Source organism: Haliotis cracherodii, unplaced genomic scaffold (genome assembly GCF_022045235.1).
Source record: "Haliotis cracherodii isolate W230 unplaced genomic scaffold, xgHalCrac1.p SCAF_21, whole genome shotgun sequence".
Taxonomy (NCBI): Eukaryota; Metazoa; Mollusca; class Gastropoda; order Lepetellida; family Haliotidae; genus Haliotis; species Haliotis cracherodii.
This window is the reverse complement of record NW_027266277.1, coordinates 8,157,651-8,174,673: the sequence shown is the minus strand read 5'-3', so window position 1 is coordinate 8,174,673 and position 17,023 is coordinate 8,157,651. Positions and strand designations below refer to the sequence as shown.

General features: G+C 40.6%; 2 protein-coding genes across 2 annotated transcripts in view; one reads left to right on the top strand and one right to left on the bottom strand.

Annotated features, from left to right (window-relative positions):
* Positions 1-17,023, top strand: part of LOC139470734 (succinate dehydrogenase [ubiquinone] iron-sulfur subunit, mitochondrial-like) — a 35,793-nt gene that overhangs the window by 440 nt on the left and 18,330 nt on the right. Inside the window, exons 2-4 of the mRNA XM_071253007.1 lie at positions 5,588-5,665; positions 10,284-10,342; positions 15,970-16,113. Coding sequence (XP_071109108.1) covers positions 5,588-5,665; positions 10,284-10,342; positions 15,970-16,113 — 281 coding nt within the window. The remainder of the gene's footprint in view (positions 1-5,587; positions 5,666-10,283; positions 10,343-15,969; positions 16,114-17,023) is intronic.
* Positions 12,147-14,876, bottom strand: LOC139470722 (uncharacterized). The gene is made up of 2 exons (XM_071252985.1): positions 13,915-14,876; positions 12,147-12,211 (listed from the first exon to the last, which is right to left on the bottom strand). Exon 1 carries the CDS (start codon positions 14,874-14,876, stop codon positions 13,953-13,955), a length of 924 nt encoding a protein of 307 aa, XP_071109086.1. The 3' UTR covers positions 12,147-12,211; positions 13,915-13,952.

Here is a 17,023-nt window from a genome sequence, read left to right as displayed (position 1 = left end):
AGAGTAATATTGCGAAATGAATAACCATCAACAAATTATTTCAAACTTTTCTTTTCATATACATATATACTTTGAATGACATTCTCATAAATCTAGATCTATAAGCAAACAAGCATTATTTTTTTTAAATCCTATTTTGGAGCATGCCACAATATTTCCTCCAATTTGGAATCCTAGATAAATCCCTGGCTCATCATGTCATATGGTGGCTTTTATTAACTGAACCAAAGACGTATTGCTGAGTTTACAAAACTGTAAGTACAAATACAATAGATTTGTCAGGTATTAAGTGAGTGACCTTTGAGTGTCTGACACTGATGTAGACAGTGTTGTATTTCTCGTAGAATGGGGCAATAGGTAGAATCTATCAAATAGTGCCGCATATGCTCGTTGTGTTGGTAGTTGGCCATGGAAATCCAGACATGTCCACTTTGATTGAAACTTCCCTTCTCTCTGTTGTTTTTGACCTGCATCTCTTTGTTCATCTTCTTGAGGCAAGGGAGCTAAATGGCTTTAAAGGTCCAGTTTCCACCCTTGCTGAACTAGGCTGGATATTCGTGGCTCTGTCATAGTGCCACCAATACCTATTTTGGGTTATGTCCCTTCTGCATCCCTCCTATTGACCAATCCACGGGTCAAATTACTTGCATTTACTTCAAACAAAATGGCAACACCTAGTCAGTAGGGTAAAAGGGGGGACTTTGGCTCACTTTCATGTTTCTGATCGTCTCTGGCCTCTCCTCTGACCGTACAATGCAGGTATTTTGGTAAAGGATGGTTAAATCTATTTTTTTTTTGTAATCTAATACATTTATTCATAAGGTCAAACCATGTACATGAGGTAGGGGGAATTTTGTTCAAGCTTGGGGTAAAGTTGCAAACAAGATTAATGAACGGGGGAAATTCATGCATATCCCTTTCTTCTTTATCACTATTGTAATTGTTGTTTCAAGATGTATCATATGTGATAAAGCATCACTAACCATTAATATATACTTTTCCATATGTTATTCCGATATGCACAATCTGTTAAATTAAACTACCGATTTTGTTTCATCCGCACACTGCCTGATGTAATTATGGCAGGTCGAAGAGTGAATAAACAACATTTAGTTTGATTCATCAAGACAGAACCATATAATTACTATAACATGCATGTGCTGATTCAAGCTAAACTGTTTCAATTAGTTAGAGCTCCAGAATAGGTGGGTAGGTTGGGGAAGTCCAGGATTAGATCTTATCGTTCATGCCTTGCGGGTGGATGGTTTTGAGATCAGATATCCATTTGAGTTCAATGGACCGGCGCCTGGGTCTAACTCAGGGTCTGTTTTGAGCTGTTGTATGATTTGATAGTGTAGGTCTCTAGTTGAGTATCCTATGGAGTTGAAGTGTTTGGCGACAGGTTTGTCCCTTTGGTGGTTTATATCGGCAAAGTGTTCTTTGAATCTGATGCAGAAGTGTCGTTTGGTCTCACCTACATATTGTTTGGCACATTTGGTTCAATTAAGCAGATAGATTATGTTTCTGCTTTTGCAAGTGAAATGCGGAAGGCATTTATATTTTTTCCTTGTTGTGTGGCTAGTGAAGGTGTTGGTCAATTTCAAGTTTGTGCAGATTTTGCAAACCTGTTTGTGACAACTATCATCTAAATTGGACACCGTTCGGCCACTGATTTGTGGTTTGAGTGGTGGATAGGTGATTGCCGCTCTCATAAGAATATCTTTGAGAGTGAGTTTTTTCCTGTATGCCGTGATGTGTGGGACTCGGAAGGTGTCTTTGCACGTATCTGATCCTTGGAGTAGGTGCCAGGATTTTTTAATCAAGGAGCTGACCTTAAGTGCAGTTGGGTTGTAATCTGTGATAAAGATCACTGGTTTGGTGTCTTTGGAAGTTGTCTTATTGGGTGTTAAGAGTGATGTTCTCTCTTTGGCGTTGGCTTTTGTTTCATTATCCAAGAGAATTTTCTTAGGATAACCTCTGTTGAGGTAATATTTTACTAGATTGTTGCTATGGAACTCGTATTGTGATTGCGAACTGCAAATCTTTTTGAGTTGGAGGAATTGATTGTATGGTCCTTTGACTTTAATGTGTCGTGGATGACAGGAGGTGTATAACAGATAAGAGTGTGTATCTGTAGGCTTGCAATATAGGTCAAAATCCAGTTGATTGGTTTCTTGGTTGAATACGACCCATGTGTCTAGGAAAGCTACTTTTTTTCTAGAAAATTCGGCAGTGAATTTAATTGTGGGATGTGATTGATTCATTTCTTCGATGAAAGATTCTAACCTCGTGTAGTCTAAAGTCCAAATGACGAAAATATCGTCTATGAATCTGACGTATGACGTCACAGGTCTAACAACAATGACACTCATCACTATGACGTCATAATCGGCACTCACAAAACTATGGAGCCCCTCCAATGCCCTATTACTCACGTCGGAACGGGCTTAAACGACACATTAGGAGCACTCACAGCTCCAATAGGTTCATCTGTGTTTTATGCCACAAGTCATACAAACGACAGGACGATTTCAAGAATCACAACAGTCCGCCAATCAGCCTCTACTGATATCACGGTCACTATGAACGTGAATAATGGCCCAACAAGGCCAGAAATCCCAAACCCACCGGGAGAAGGACAGCCGGACGTAGCAACATATAGCGCACCTATCAGCAACGGCAAGCCACCATACGGCCCATCCACAAGCGTGACACAGTCCTCGAAAGATTCCTGCAGAGACACGCCACAGGAATGGCCGCCGTACAGCCCGGCGGTGATACTCCCCCCACCATTAACAAAGTGGACGGAGTATCTTAATGACCCTAGTGTCATTTTAGACTCCGAATTCTGGTCTGTCTACAGACCACAGAACAGGGAAGACATTGCCAAGCCAATGCATCTGGAACACAAAATGTATATAAGGAGTCCCCCCACCCCATATACAACAGTCTGATGAGAGCATACAAGCTCGAAACTAGTAACTTAGATTGCTCTTGGGTCTTAGCCCAAAACTCTTTATTATTACTTAGAGCTCCAGATAATCAGTATATTCACATTGATGCTTCAAATACAATTAATTTATAAGAAATTGATAAGACCTTTTTATGAAATGTGTTTACAATTGTCGGCATTGATAATTTAAGAAAATGCAACATGACGATATAGCATGGATTGAAGAGGGTTTAATAAGTCACAATGTGAGGATATTCAATGAATCAATGAATTGAACAAAAGGTTTTTCAAGTGAGACATAAGAACATGTCGGCTTGTTTCAGAGGTTTTGAGTTCTGTCTAAATACCTGATGACACTTTAACTAAAGGGAAAATTTTCATCAGTGAAGTTGTTCACATTGACTGAGGGTGGCAGACACTCAACGTGCATCCACCATCAACATGTGTCGCTCTGTACCCCTAGCACTGTGTCGGCCTTTCCAGTTAGACGCCGACATGTGCAAGACTGGCGTTTTCCCTTTCCCATTTTTTTTCTTTATTCTGCTTTTCTCTTTCTTTCCAATTTCGTGTTTTCTATTTCTAAACGTTTCTTTTCCTTTGATTCTTCCTCTTGCTGTTAAGATTCAATAACCTCATCACTAGTAAGTACTCTGCATGCCGTTATCAACTTTCGGTTCAGTTTCTTTGCTTTGTGGCTAACAACAGGGGGCAGAAACATATCATCCATTTCAGTGCCCCATGCAGCCTCCAGAACATGAATTACTACCTAAACCATAGCATCCTCTGATACCAGGCCTTCAAGGACACTGAGGGTGATGTCAAGGACATCTTGTGTTGGATCTTCACTGGCAATAGGAAAATCTGCTGTTATTTCCTGAGATGGTTTTATCAGCGATCATTGCTGGAGCATGTTCATCATTCTTGTTTTCAGCTGGCTTGAAAGCTGTGGATGATAAAAATGCCTTGGGTGGAATGGCATCTTGAGGGAATGGATAGATACTGCAGGCCGCAAATCCACTGTCGATATAAATCCTTGTCACTGCCAAATCAAACACCTATTTAAAGATGGACGGTCATGTCCTCTTTGTGATGTTTTCATGAGACACCAATGTCCATGATCTAGAGGCTGGAGAAAGTGTGTCGTGTGAGGGGGATGAGCCAGTAATGTAATCCCTTCTCTGGATGCAGCTTGCAGAAGCTCCAGCATCTCGTGGGAACGGTGGCTGTCTAGGAGGAGGATCTGGGAACAATGTTGTCCAGCGTTTTAGAGCTACAGATAAACAGCATATTTGCGTAAAATACCCCCCGAAACAATAAAAACGCAATTACTTTTAATTACCTTGAGTTCAGAAATGCATGCATTAAATGAAAAAAATTACAAAAACGGCATGCATAAACACAAGGAAGCTTTTTCAGCATGCGTTCAAAGGAGCTAATTTCCGAAAAAGTATCACAAGCTTATTTACTTTCCGAGTCAAAGCCTATATATATTTAGAACAGTTATATACATGATATACATCCAAAACAATATTTCTTTTCTTTTTTTAAATCTTAAGATGTTCGCTAATTATGGGAAAAACCCAATAGAGTGATGAATGGACAATGGATAAAATCCTGGTTACCCAATGAAAAATATAAGAACCCAATTAAAATAGAAACCCTAGAGTAGCTATTCTTGGCCAAGGACGCCCTCCATCCAGGCTTTGTTTTGGTATGTCCAAAGTGCCCACACGTTTAGGGCCTTCTTTGGCAAGAGTTTCTTGATTGTGAATGTGAACTTTGTAAGTTCCCTTCTTTTTATAATCACAGGGCATGATTCACCATTTATTCATTTTCACGTTTACTCAAGTCTTACTTTTCATAAGTAGATCTAGGCTATTTCTGTCTGCTTTTCAATATATTGAAAAGTCAATTTTCATTCCTAATAATGCCACGAAAAATATAATGGGGTAATTTCGTCCATCTTTATTAGCTTTTTTGTCCTGTTACATTTGACTTGAACAATAAGGAATTCATGCATAAATATGTTCTAAAAGTTAAAATCTGTAATATTAAAATGTTTACAGATATGATTTCACTCAGTTTATACAGTAATGCGCACCTTTTCCTGTATATATAGCAACCTGTCAAACTCTCCTTTTTTCACCCTTGATGTCATTTAATCCGACCAATTGTATTGCTTGTAACATAGCATCTAAAAATCAGTTGTGATGTGTAAGGGAACTACTACATCTATTAATAGACATCAACTCGACTCCATAGCGGATATTTTTGTCAGTTCTGTTGTTGACAGTTTTGTGGAATAAAAGGTATTTCCATGACTAGTCAAATTTCCCCCACACCGCGAAACTTCCCCTGTTTTTTCTCAGAATTTCTCATCAGCTTACAGAATTAATCCCCACATATATTACACTTAAAATGAAGCTGAGTGTCAGTACTGAATGCAAATGACAATTCACGTGACACAATTTCCATGCAATCAATCCAAACCACCACACCTTATTCATATGATTCCCATCAAAAGATAAACGATAGGTTAAAATTGATGACACAGCTGTCTGATTATGTCAGTTTAATGGAAACATCTGTGTCTAGTCCATGACTGATTATTCCCCCTTGTTTTTATTGTTCCAGACAAGGCTGGCCCAGACTGCTGCAGCTGCGGCCCCACAACTCAGCCCCAAGATAAAGAAGTTTCAAATCTACAGATGGGTAAGGATCACATGGCATATTGACTCCAGAGAAATCATGTTCACTTTATTGACAAGTATTTCACCTCTCCTTACCCGTGCCCATCCTTCAAATTGTTGTATCACTGAATAAAGGTGATTTCGTGTACATATGGTATTCTGGATTAAGATGATGATTCAATCTTTGTATGAAAAAGACTGTAGATGCTTAAAAACAACCAGTTGTCAGCAATAGAAACAAACATGTTTAGTTCACTAGTCCTTATAATGGTAACATAAAGCAAACCCCTTAAAAATGACAAATTTCTACTAGTCCTTATGATACTTGACCGTTGGGCATTTGTCAAGGACTATAGGACTAGTGCTAATTTCTACCGCTGTTTGTCAGAAATAGGAAAATATACAAGCAATGAGATCTATGCCATTCAGCAGTTATTTTGAAACCTAGTTATGGCCTTTACTCAGCTAATTTCGGTAGATAAACAATCAGTAAACATGTCCTATGATCAATCGATGCACCACTAGTACATATCATTCTTCAGTTGGGGATGTTGAAGCTTTCAAGTGACCTTCATTTGAGGTCAAGGCCATTGTAATGGTCCTTTGTAAAGTTTTTCTGCTTCTTCATGTACTAACCCAACTCCATGTATTGGATGAACATACTTTAAACAGCTTTATTTCTGCGCCGTTAAAATATTGCGAATACCACACCAAAGACAATACTGCGACGAGATATTTTTGCGAGTTGCCGTTTTGAGATGACACCTCGATTACCAAACAATAGACAGCTTCTCTCCGAAGCTAGTTAATCTGAGTTGGCCGGAAAGTTGACCAGTGTCATGAAACCGATTCACGCAAGATGGCTTGTTTCCTGTGTGGACAAAATTGCAAAGGACACTGACGCAATCAAGCGAGGTTGGAAGAAGGCAGGATTACTGTGAGGCAACAGTGACACTAATTGGTCTGTTTACACTGTCATTTGTGATGTATTGTGTGACCATTTTGCATTCATTTGTGTTTTTAACTTATTGAGTAACTTGTGGTTCTGGTTGATGATTTCAACATTTGATGACGTGTTGCAATGAATAAAGTATGTATGTATTATTTGTTTTGCATGTTAGGTATGTTTACATTGTAAGTGCTCCAATGCGCACGTGCAGTGACGTCACTTTAGGTGTGACGTCATTATGTTGTTGTAACCTGGGCAGCTGTGTGAGGCAGTGCCAGTTCTACATTAAACAGTGATTGAGCCAACTGCGATTTTGTTATGTACTGAAGATTTGATGTTCCTCCAATGTGCGGGTCGGACAAATAACATAATACATACACAACATTATTTATACTTATTTTTGCGTTTTTAATTTTTGCGATTGAGTCTCGTTCGCAAAACTCGCAATAATAAAACGGTCGCAAAAAATTCCCTGTTTACAGTATTTATAAGATCTAGCACCCAGTGGTGGGTCCTCTGCTTAGGGATTTCTTCGGGTCTGTGCTACAAGTCCAATCAACATCATCAAGGCTCACAGGCTTGTTCATCAACCATTGACATCTATCTCATCTCAGGCTGAGGATTTTAGGCATTATGTGGACTGATGTCTCCTGTTTGGATGGATTGTCAAAGGAGAAATACAATGTCAGTCTGTCACTCTTTTGGGTCATTTTCATGGCCCAGAATTATCGTTCAGTTCCTCTGGACAGATGGCAGAAGAAACATCCCTTAGTGTTTCAAGCACTTTGTTGAGACATGTCAGTTACTTGTTAGATGCTGTTGAGTCTCCTAATGTTGGAGCAGGACATCAGCAGGTTAAATCAGCTCCAGTTGCGACCTCAGTAGATTTTCTTTTTTAACCTTGGATAGACTGAAATCAGCCTGATCTTCTGTGTCACTCAACTGATCTTTGCATCCTGTTCACAGTGTTGGACATCGGAATCGAATGTCCCAGATGGACTCTCTTTAACAGAAATAAACATAATAAAAAAAGACTCAGAGGGTTGGTTGGTGAGATAATTGCATACTGTCGCAGGGTTTTACGCGAATCACAAATGTGCATCCAGTATGCACAAACGTTTAGATTGGACTAAAAAAAAATATACTTCGTCCCGAGCAGTGTTTGAAATAATTTTAAAACCCAACAAGACAGTTGGACAGGAGACCAACAAGTGATGCCTGCCCATCTTCAAAGTTACTTGCCTGCATTCAGACATGATAAATATTGAAAAATAGGAGAAAATAAAAGACAAATAGCGTCTAACAATCCAAACAATTACTTGAGAATCCACAAGTGTTATGATAACACTGAATACATAAGTAGTCTTTAAATTATCTACCAGACTGTTGGGCAGGTAGAGGAAAATTCATGCAGGACGACAGAAAAGTTAACAGCCGCGGGCAGGCAGTTATACTGAACCAAATTAAAAACTTCACAATCCTAAAATGTAAACATTTTGACCAGTTATCATTGTGGGCCCTTATTGTGTATTTAAACAGTAATGGCCACGTATTGTCTTCAGATAACACCCGTTTTTGTGCAGGTGAATCGATCAAAATCTTGTGCACAGCACTATAGTGGCAAAAGTAGTTTTTCTCGTGCAACTGGTCATGCCATAATATCGGCACATATTTTCAGCCATACTTGTTAGCAGTCATTAAAAAAAAATAAAAACACAAGAAAACAAAAGTCTTTACGACCATTTGTCATGCCACACCTTTCAAATGTGCAACGTGAACGTGCCATCGGCATGTTGCAAAGGGGAACGTCCGTAGCTGAGTCGCAAGGACGATGGGTTGTAGTCGACAGACTGTTTATGATTTACAGATGCGTCTACAGCAAACTGGTACCACCGCTGATCGCCCTCGGCCAGGTCGACCATGTGTGACGTCACATGTAGAGGATCGTCAGATTGTCTTACGTCACATCTGTAACCGATTTTTGACGGTTACATCAACCAGAAATGAACTGTTTAGGGGTAGACTGAGTGCGCAAACTGTTCGAAACCATCTGAGAACTGCTCACCTTCAAGCACGACGGCCATACTGCGGGCCGATTCTGACTCAATTACACAGACGTCAACGTCAATTGTAGGCACAGCGACACTTATGATGGACTCAGAGGAATTGGAATCAAGTGATGAATCAGTGATGAATCCCGATTTAATCTTCAATTTGCTGATGGTAGGGCGAGGGTGTGGAGGCGCCATCATGAACGTTGCGCCCAGTGTTGTGTACAGGAAGTTGACAGATTTCGAGGCAGAAGTGTCATGGTGTGGGGTGCTTTCTGTGGCAATGCACGTTCCAGGCTTCTTGTCATCCGTGGCAACCTCAATGCTGCTGCTCACCGCGACCAGGTACTGGCACCAGAACTTCTGCCTTTAATGGCAGCACATGGACCCGGTTTGGTCTTCCAACACGGCAATGCCAGACCCCACACAGCAATTTTGACAAGGAATTTCCTTCAGAATGCGGGAGTCAACGTCATGGACTGGCCGTCAAGGTCTCCCGACATCAATATCAACGAACACGTCTTGGATGCTCTTGGCAGAAGTCTGCACACTCTCCAGAACCAACCACAGAATTTGCAAGATCTTGGCACCATTTTGCAGCAACAATGGCGTCGTCTTCCCAATCATGTGTTCACAAGCATCACAAGGTCCATGCTGAGGCGTTGTGTGGCAGTTGTCAACGCACATGGTGGCCATACACGCTACTGAATTTGTGTGCCATCAGATTGGGACTTATGATTTAAACTGTTGATGTTATTACAGAATACTGTAGGTGCTTGGAACAAATTATGGTTACCATCGTTAATTAAAATCCTTCTTTGGACATTAATGATTAAAAATTACCTTCTCTGATACATTTGTCCGTTGTATATCATATATGGGATTACTTTTAAAAATGTGAAGTTTTTAATTTGGACACTGGTCCCTGAGTAGTGGTTAGATGATACACCGATGCTTCGATGGGTCATGTTTTTCAACTTCTCGTTACAAGTATCGATCACAGTGGCACACTAAGCAAAAAATATCGATAGATACTAAATGTTTTCTGTAATAACTGTTACACCAAACTCTAATAAGTAGCGAAAATTAGATGTGAAAATGTAAATATTTTCTCCATTATGCCATACTTGGCACTGCCAACTGTAAATCGTCAGTGTGCCAGGTATTTGGCCACCCTGTCTGTGATAAAGATGGCTTACGCACCACAAAATGGCACCTGCAAGTACAGTAATATGTCCTTGATGATATTCCTTGTACTCCAGCGCATCATGAGCAGTTGTCAGTGACTGTCATTTCATCCATCAATCATGACCCGTCAACAAGTTCATTGAAATATTCCAAGCTCTAAAGTAATGATCAAAATGTACAGTAAGCAACACCATTTCATTACTTTACAGGACCCTTTAAATTAAAGTTTTGTAAGTCAAGGTAAAACCAAGCTGCCATAACAGGATAGTAATAATTTCACATGAATTTGAATTTCCACACCCAACATCCCCTCAACACCCAACAAATCTTTGTTCAAAATGTAATGGTATGTGAAGATGAACTGCAAGTTACTAAGACATGATCAGTCAGTGAAGTGGATCTGGCGTGCCTTAAGTTAATTAGACAAGTCACACACTGCTTTTGTGTTGCAGGACCCTGACAAGACTGGTGACAAACCCCGTGTTCAGACCTATGAAGTGGACTTGAATCAGTAAGTACAACATCTCAGTGTACTTGTTTGTACAGTCCATGAAGAGGGGCAAGGGCGCTCAGTCGTCTAAGGTGCCGCAATTGGCAGAGTTGGGTCCCTTGGGCACGCCAGAAACCTCTGATTGTGGGTTAGAATTAAACAATTAAACGAGACTTACCTGTAAGGTGAAGTTTGATTGGGGTTCTGCTACGTCACTGGAATGCTGGAGGTTTACATGAGATTGCGCAGTGCGATCGAGCGGCAGGATTCAAAGTATGCTTGTGACACCAAGTGCCACTACAAGTACGAGGGAGGGATGCGGAGGGCATGTAAACCTCCAGCATTCCAGTGACGTAGCAGAACCCCAATCAAACTTCACCTTACAGGTAAGTCTCGTTTAATTGTTTAATTCTGCTACGTCACTAATGCTTCCGGTTCCCATGAGATTTTAAAGCCACTTGGTGGCACAAGTCCTATCTCAAGAAATAAAATACAAGGTCAAAGTTCAGTATATTTATTTTTTGAGTTTCAGCAAATTCAACAAGATTTGCACAAAATTGGGAAACATGTATGCATAAGCATGACAACCCAACGAAAGTTGAAACTGGTATTCAAGCCAACATGGCACAAACTAAAAACTGCTTATCACAACCAGCAGGTTGTTTGCACAAAACTCCCAACAGTAGTAATTCTATTCACCTGCCGATGTTGACACAATTGTCTTGTACATACTACTTGTGTCGTTCGGCAGTGTTTCTATTGGTACATTGTAGTGTCTAACAAAAGTTGCAGCTGAAGCCCAGCCTGCAGTTTTTAAAATGTCATTCATTGGCACATTTGCTTTCTTAGCTGCCGATGTGGCTGCAGCTCTCGTACTATGAGCTGCAAACACAGAAATGTCAATACCCGCTTCTTCAAGAACAGTCCTAATCCATCTTGCTATTGTGGATCTTGTTACTTTCTTATGGGGTCTCTGGAAACTAATGAGCAGCTGGGTTTCACTTCCTCTAAACTCTGCAGTTTTGACCAAGTACAAGGACAGAGCTTGATAAACACATAACACATGATCAGTTTCAAATTTTTCTAGCTCAACAAAGTGAGATTTTCGTAATGGATTTCTCTGTTTAAGCAGATCAAGCACAAAAACAATCTTGGAATCTGAAACTTTCATATTGCTAATCTGCAATGTCTGAAGTGACTGGAGTCGGTTGGCTGTAGCCAGAGCCAACAGTGCAGTAAGTTTTAGAGTAAGTTCTTTCAATGTTAGAGTTGAGTTGTCTCCCCTGGACTGTAAATACTTAAAAACAAGAGACACATCCCAAACTGAGCTGTATCTAGACCTAGTTGGTCTCTCATTAAAAACTCCGCGCAAAAATCTGCAGATCAAAGCATCAGAACCAACATTAACATCACAACTAATAGAAATCAAAGCTGACACAGCCGATCTCGCTGTATTCAATGAGCTATAGCTTAGTCCTTGTTTATACAGCTCGCTAAGAAAACCTAAAAGTCTCTCTACAGACACCTGAAGGGGATCAGCACCCCTTTTATTACAGAAAATTTCCCATCTGTGCACATGGACTGTGTACTGTCTTTGTGTAGATTCCCTCCATGATTTGAGGATGAGTCGCTAATCTCTCTCGGAACGCCACGCTTCTCCAGCGCTTTCCTGACAAGCGACAGGCTAGAAGTTGGAGCTTTTTCCTCAGTGGATGTAGAGCTCCATTGTGAGGAAGGCTGAGGAGATCCATCCGCCATGGTAGCACTTGGGGATAATCCACAACCATGCTCATCGCTACGCTGTACCATGTCTGAGTGGGCCAGTTCGGGAGTACCATTATCGCCTCCCCCCCCTCCTTCTGAAGTTTCTGCAAACACTGGCTGATCACACTGAAAGGTGGAAAAATGTATGCGTATAAGTTATGCCATGAAACACTGAAAGCATCGACATACCTAGCTGATGGATCAGGCTTCCAAGATGCATATACATCTAACTGTTTATTCAGCCTTGACGCAAACAAGTCTATTTCAGGTTTATTCCAGTGCTGAGTTAACGTTTCAAAGACCTGTTTGTTGAGCATCCATTCCGTTTTGTCATCGAAAATCCTTGATTCTGAATCTGCTATGATGTTTTTTGACCCAGGTATATGGCTTGCAGTGACCCATATGTGCCTATCAACACACCATTGCCAAAGTTTTCTGACAGTCCTGTCACATGATCTAGATTTACTTCCGCCCATTGCATTGATGTAGGCGATTGCCGTAGAATTGTCTATAAAGAGGTGGATGTGACAATTGAGTTTGTCACTACATAGGGCCTGCAAAGCAAAGAAAGAGGCCAAAATTTCCAATTCATTTATATGACACCTCTGTTCATCCACAGACCATCTACCGTTAGCTCTCTTACAACCAATGTGACTACCCCATCCTTCCATTGATGCATCCAAGTACAAATCACAAACTGGGTCAGGTATGATGATTGGTTTGTTTGCTGTTTTGACATTATGTACCCACCATTCCAAATCTGATATCATCATTGTGGTAATGAGCATAATGTCGGAATAATTCCCTTTTGACTTTCTCAGTGCATCTATCTTTGCATTTTCTAAGTTCCGATAATGCAGCGGACCAAATTGTACCCCTGGGAAACTGCTCACTAACAGTCCAAGAACATGAGCCACTTCAAGGATTGTTTCTTTAGTTTTGCATGATAAAGATTGACATGCATTAGCAGCTTTAATTGCTTTTTCTGCTGGTAAGGTTACTGTCATGTCAACAGAATTTAGAAGGAATCCCAGAAATTCAATTTCTTGAGAGGGGCTAAATTGGGATTTATCGGCATGAATGATAAAGCCTAGATCTTGCAACATGAGAGCAATTGTCTTTACATTCTGTGAACATTCGACAGGCGAGTCACCCTGGAGGTAACAGTCATCAAGATATGGCACAACTAAACAACCATATTGTCTTAGAGTAGCAAAGACTGGTTTGAGCAATTTAGTAAACTTTTTAGGGGCACAAGCAAGCCCATTTGGTAAACATGTGTACTCATACAGTCTATGTTTCCATTGAAAGCGAAGATATTTTCTGTGTTTTTGGACAATGGGCACAGAATAGTAGGCGTCTTTAAGGTCAATACTAGCCATGTAACAACCTGGGGTCATTAATCGGACTGCAGACCCTAAAGTGTCCATTTTGAAGTGCTCATATGGGATGTTTTTGTTGAATTCTTTTAAATTCAAAATCATCCTATAAGTGCCATCTTTCTTAGTTCTAGTGAATATTGATGAAACACATTCCCCCTCACAATGATCAGTTTCCACTAAAACTCCGCTTTCTATCAATTTTGTAATTTCCTTGTCGACATGAACTTCTTCACCTCTAGATAATCTAGTTTTCCTTGCATCAGGAATTTCTGGGGTACATTGGTCACCGATAAAATCAATATGGCAACCAGTAACTGTATCTAACACAGCGCTGTCTGATGTAATTTCTGACCATTTATGAATAAAGTGTTGTATTCTACCCGCGTAGAAATCAGAGTGAGGAAGAAGTGCAACATCAATATTTTCTGAATTATGTCTCATGATTACCTGTGTGTTTGCAGCTGTCGGGGTTTCACTAGACTGTGCTACTGGCTCTGGCCGTGCTTCATCAGTCTCTTGTTGCCCCTGAAGGCTGCGTATCCACCTCTTTTGGCTAAAAAAGGCTGATATGGTCCACTCCTGTATGGCCTGTGTCGTGCTCGTCCGGGATAGCGACCTTTATATGGAAATCTACTCGGACCCCTTGTGAATGTGTTGTAGTCCCTGGGTCTAGCCTTGTTAGCAGCTTTGCAAGACTTTTCAATGTCCTCCAACTTTTTTGTGGCTTCACCACCAAAAAGAAAACTGTTGACTGGCACAGTAACAGAAAAAAGGGGCATATAGTTTGCATGCACATCTGGCCTTATGTGTTCACGCCGTCTCATATGGAGCTCGAAGTTCGCCAGACTGGCCATCTGGATGGTGTCTATGAGATCCTTGACCACTTCTCCCAAAGAATCATTCACAATGTTGGGCCCAGACCCCTTATCAAGATTTTTCTTCATGTTGTATATCTTGTCAGTGATAACTGCCAATAAAGACACAGTCTTGACAATCATTAACTGGCATTTTTGGAATTTTTTGTCCATGCTCTGTGAGTGAGGTCTCATTAGACTCCAAATAAGTTCGTCAACTCGCGTGGCAACGAGTGAAGGACAGTTATCAGGTCTTACAATGCTGTCCAGTTTGGATTTAACATCATCATCATCAGGTCTTGTTGATTTAAACATAAGTTCATTAATGATGTCAGCCAGTTCTTGATTAATTCTATCACCAGTTTTTTCTTTAGTTTTGATCTGGTCATGAATTGTGACAAGAAATTTATCACCATGACTTGTGGAGGGTGTACTCTGACGGTCCACTTCACAGGTATTTAACAATCTCTCAATCTTGTCGTCAGTCTTGTTTTCACACGCATTCGTCTTTAGGGGTTCTTCATCCCCATCGACGTACTCATCTTCGTAATGCATGTAAGAGGCGTCACTCTCAGTGCCATCTTCATACTCATAGTATGGCTTGTCAGTATCTGACTGCTTTAGTTCGTCAAACCCTGCAGTGATTGATGATTTGATGTCTGAGATCGAATCAGCAATCAGTTTACCAAACTCAAAAAACTCGCTACGCAAGTTTTGTTGATCAGGCGCTGCCATATTGGTATCAGCGCCACCTCGTGGTTGTTCTGCAGTCACCTCGCCCGAAAAAAGATGTTTAGAGCTGGTTTCAAGCGAGTCACTGCCTCGCAGTGTCTCTTTGGGGTGTGATTTGGGCCCTGATTTAGTTTTGTCTGCATGTTTACCGCCAGGTACAGCCTCGCAGTGTCTCTTTTGCTGTGATGCGTTAGAGGTCATGATTCGAATACAGGTTACTGTGTTCAACAGGTGTACACTCACGTGTACGTTTCACTCACTAAAATCGACAGCGTCGATAGTGAAAAGTTAATAAAAGGCGTCACACTAACACGTAGTGCAACTATAGTCAACAATTACGACACTTAGCCACCTCGTGACTAACGAAAATCACAAATTTGTGCTGTGACCGACCACGTCAGTCCTACCATCACTCAAAGCACATGGCGCACTGCCGCTCGATCGCACTGCGCAATCTCATGGGAACCGGAAGCATTAGTGACGTAGCAGAATCCCGGTTCGCCCCGAGTATGTTTCTAGGTTTGTCAGCACCGTACCCATGCTCGTGGGTTTCACCAAAGTGGTAAACGTCTGAGATCTGCATCACTTAGGATTTTCCTCCCACATTAAGCTGTCACGCCGTGATGTAACTGGAATACTGTTAAAAGCGGCGTTATGAGTTTGCTCATAGTGTATGTAAATGTCAAGATAGTTTGACCTATTTGTTTTACTCTATTGTAACAAAGGCTGGGTCAAGGTATATATTCACAAACAGGGTAAAGTTGAAAGTATTCTAACATGTTCTCTGGAATCTGGAATTGGAGGATATGCAGGTCCACAGTTGTCTTTACAATTTTTCATTTCATGACATTAGCATGAAAACAATGTTTGAAATGTATTCTTTTTCTTTGTAATCATAGTTGTTGTCTGTTTTCAGATGTGGTCCAATGGTTCTTGATGCTTTAATTAAGATAAAGAATGAGATGGATCCAACCTTGACATTCAGAAGATCCTGTAGAGAAGGTATCTGTGGGTCATGTGCTATGAACATTGAAGGCACAAACACCCTCGCATGCATAATGTAAGTGCTTCTGCTTAACATGTTCTTGTAGTGGGGTCTTTTTGGTATTGTTGGCAGTCCCATGTTAGTGGGTATGCGTTATGGTTTTGTCTGAATTTGACAGCCACCGCTGCACAGGTCTATCCTTTCAGGTATATCTCCTTTATAGCCTTTAGAAATGTTTTTAACACATTGACAGCCATGTCACGGGTCAAGGCCACCCCCAATGTCATAAAAGTTTAAAAAATAACTAAAGAAGCATAACTCAAGAAGCATTTACTGAATAAGGAAGAGAATTTATTGATGTCAACTTCTTTATTATGACGTTTGGGAGTATATGCTTACTCCTTCATCATTTACTGAATGTCAATGAAAATTGGTAGATGTCATCCATTAGGTTCGGGCTGTGATGCAAAGAGGTTGTGAGTGAACTCCCTTTAAGGTCTATCTCAGAGGGAAGGTTATTGGTTTGGTATGTTTTCACTGAAATGACCTTTTCTGCAGATTTTTTTCAAGTAGTAATGTGGAATTTCACATTTGAAACTCTTTCTGCTTTGTCAGGGACATCATATCATGAATATCTCCTCGTGACCCAGGGAAATCATTTGGCACAATGAATATCACGTTAACATGTTAAGAGTCAAGGTCATAGACTGATAAAAATGTTTTACTGCCTAAATCAAGTAAGTTTTCCTGTAGGTCAACAGGACTAAATACATGTCATATCAAATGGCCGGTCCCCTATATGCTGGCTAGCCCTTGGGAAAGTTCTTGACATACTTGAAGGTGAAATTTACTCTCAAGGTAATTAATTATGGTGTCAAAACTGAAGATGTTTTCTCTGTAATACTAATAGGATTAATTTGGCACATATCATCCTCCAGGTGGGGCTTTGGGTATGTGTGTCACCTGATGTGGTAAATTCAAAATA

What these genes read in the sequence shown, in the direction of transcription:
- LOC139470722 (XM_071252985.1), bottom strand. Translation starts at nt 14,876, where the DNA reads ATGCATTACGAAGATGAGTACGTCGATGGGGATGAAGAACCCCTAAAG.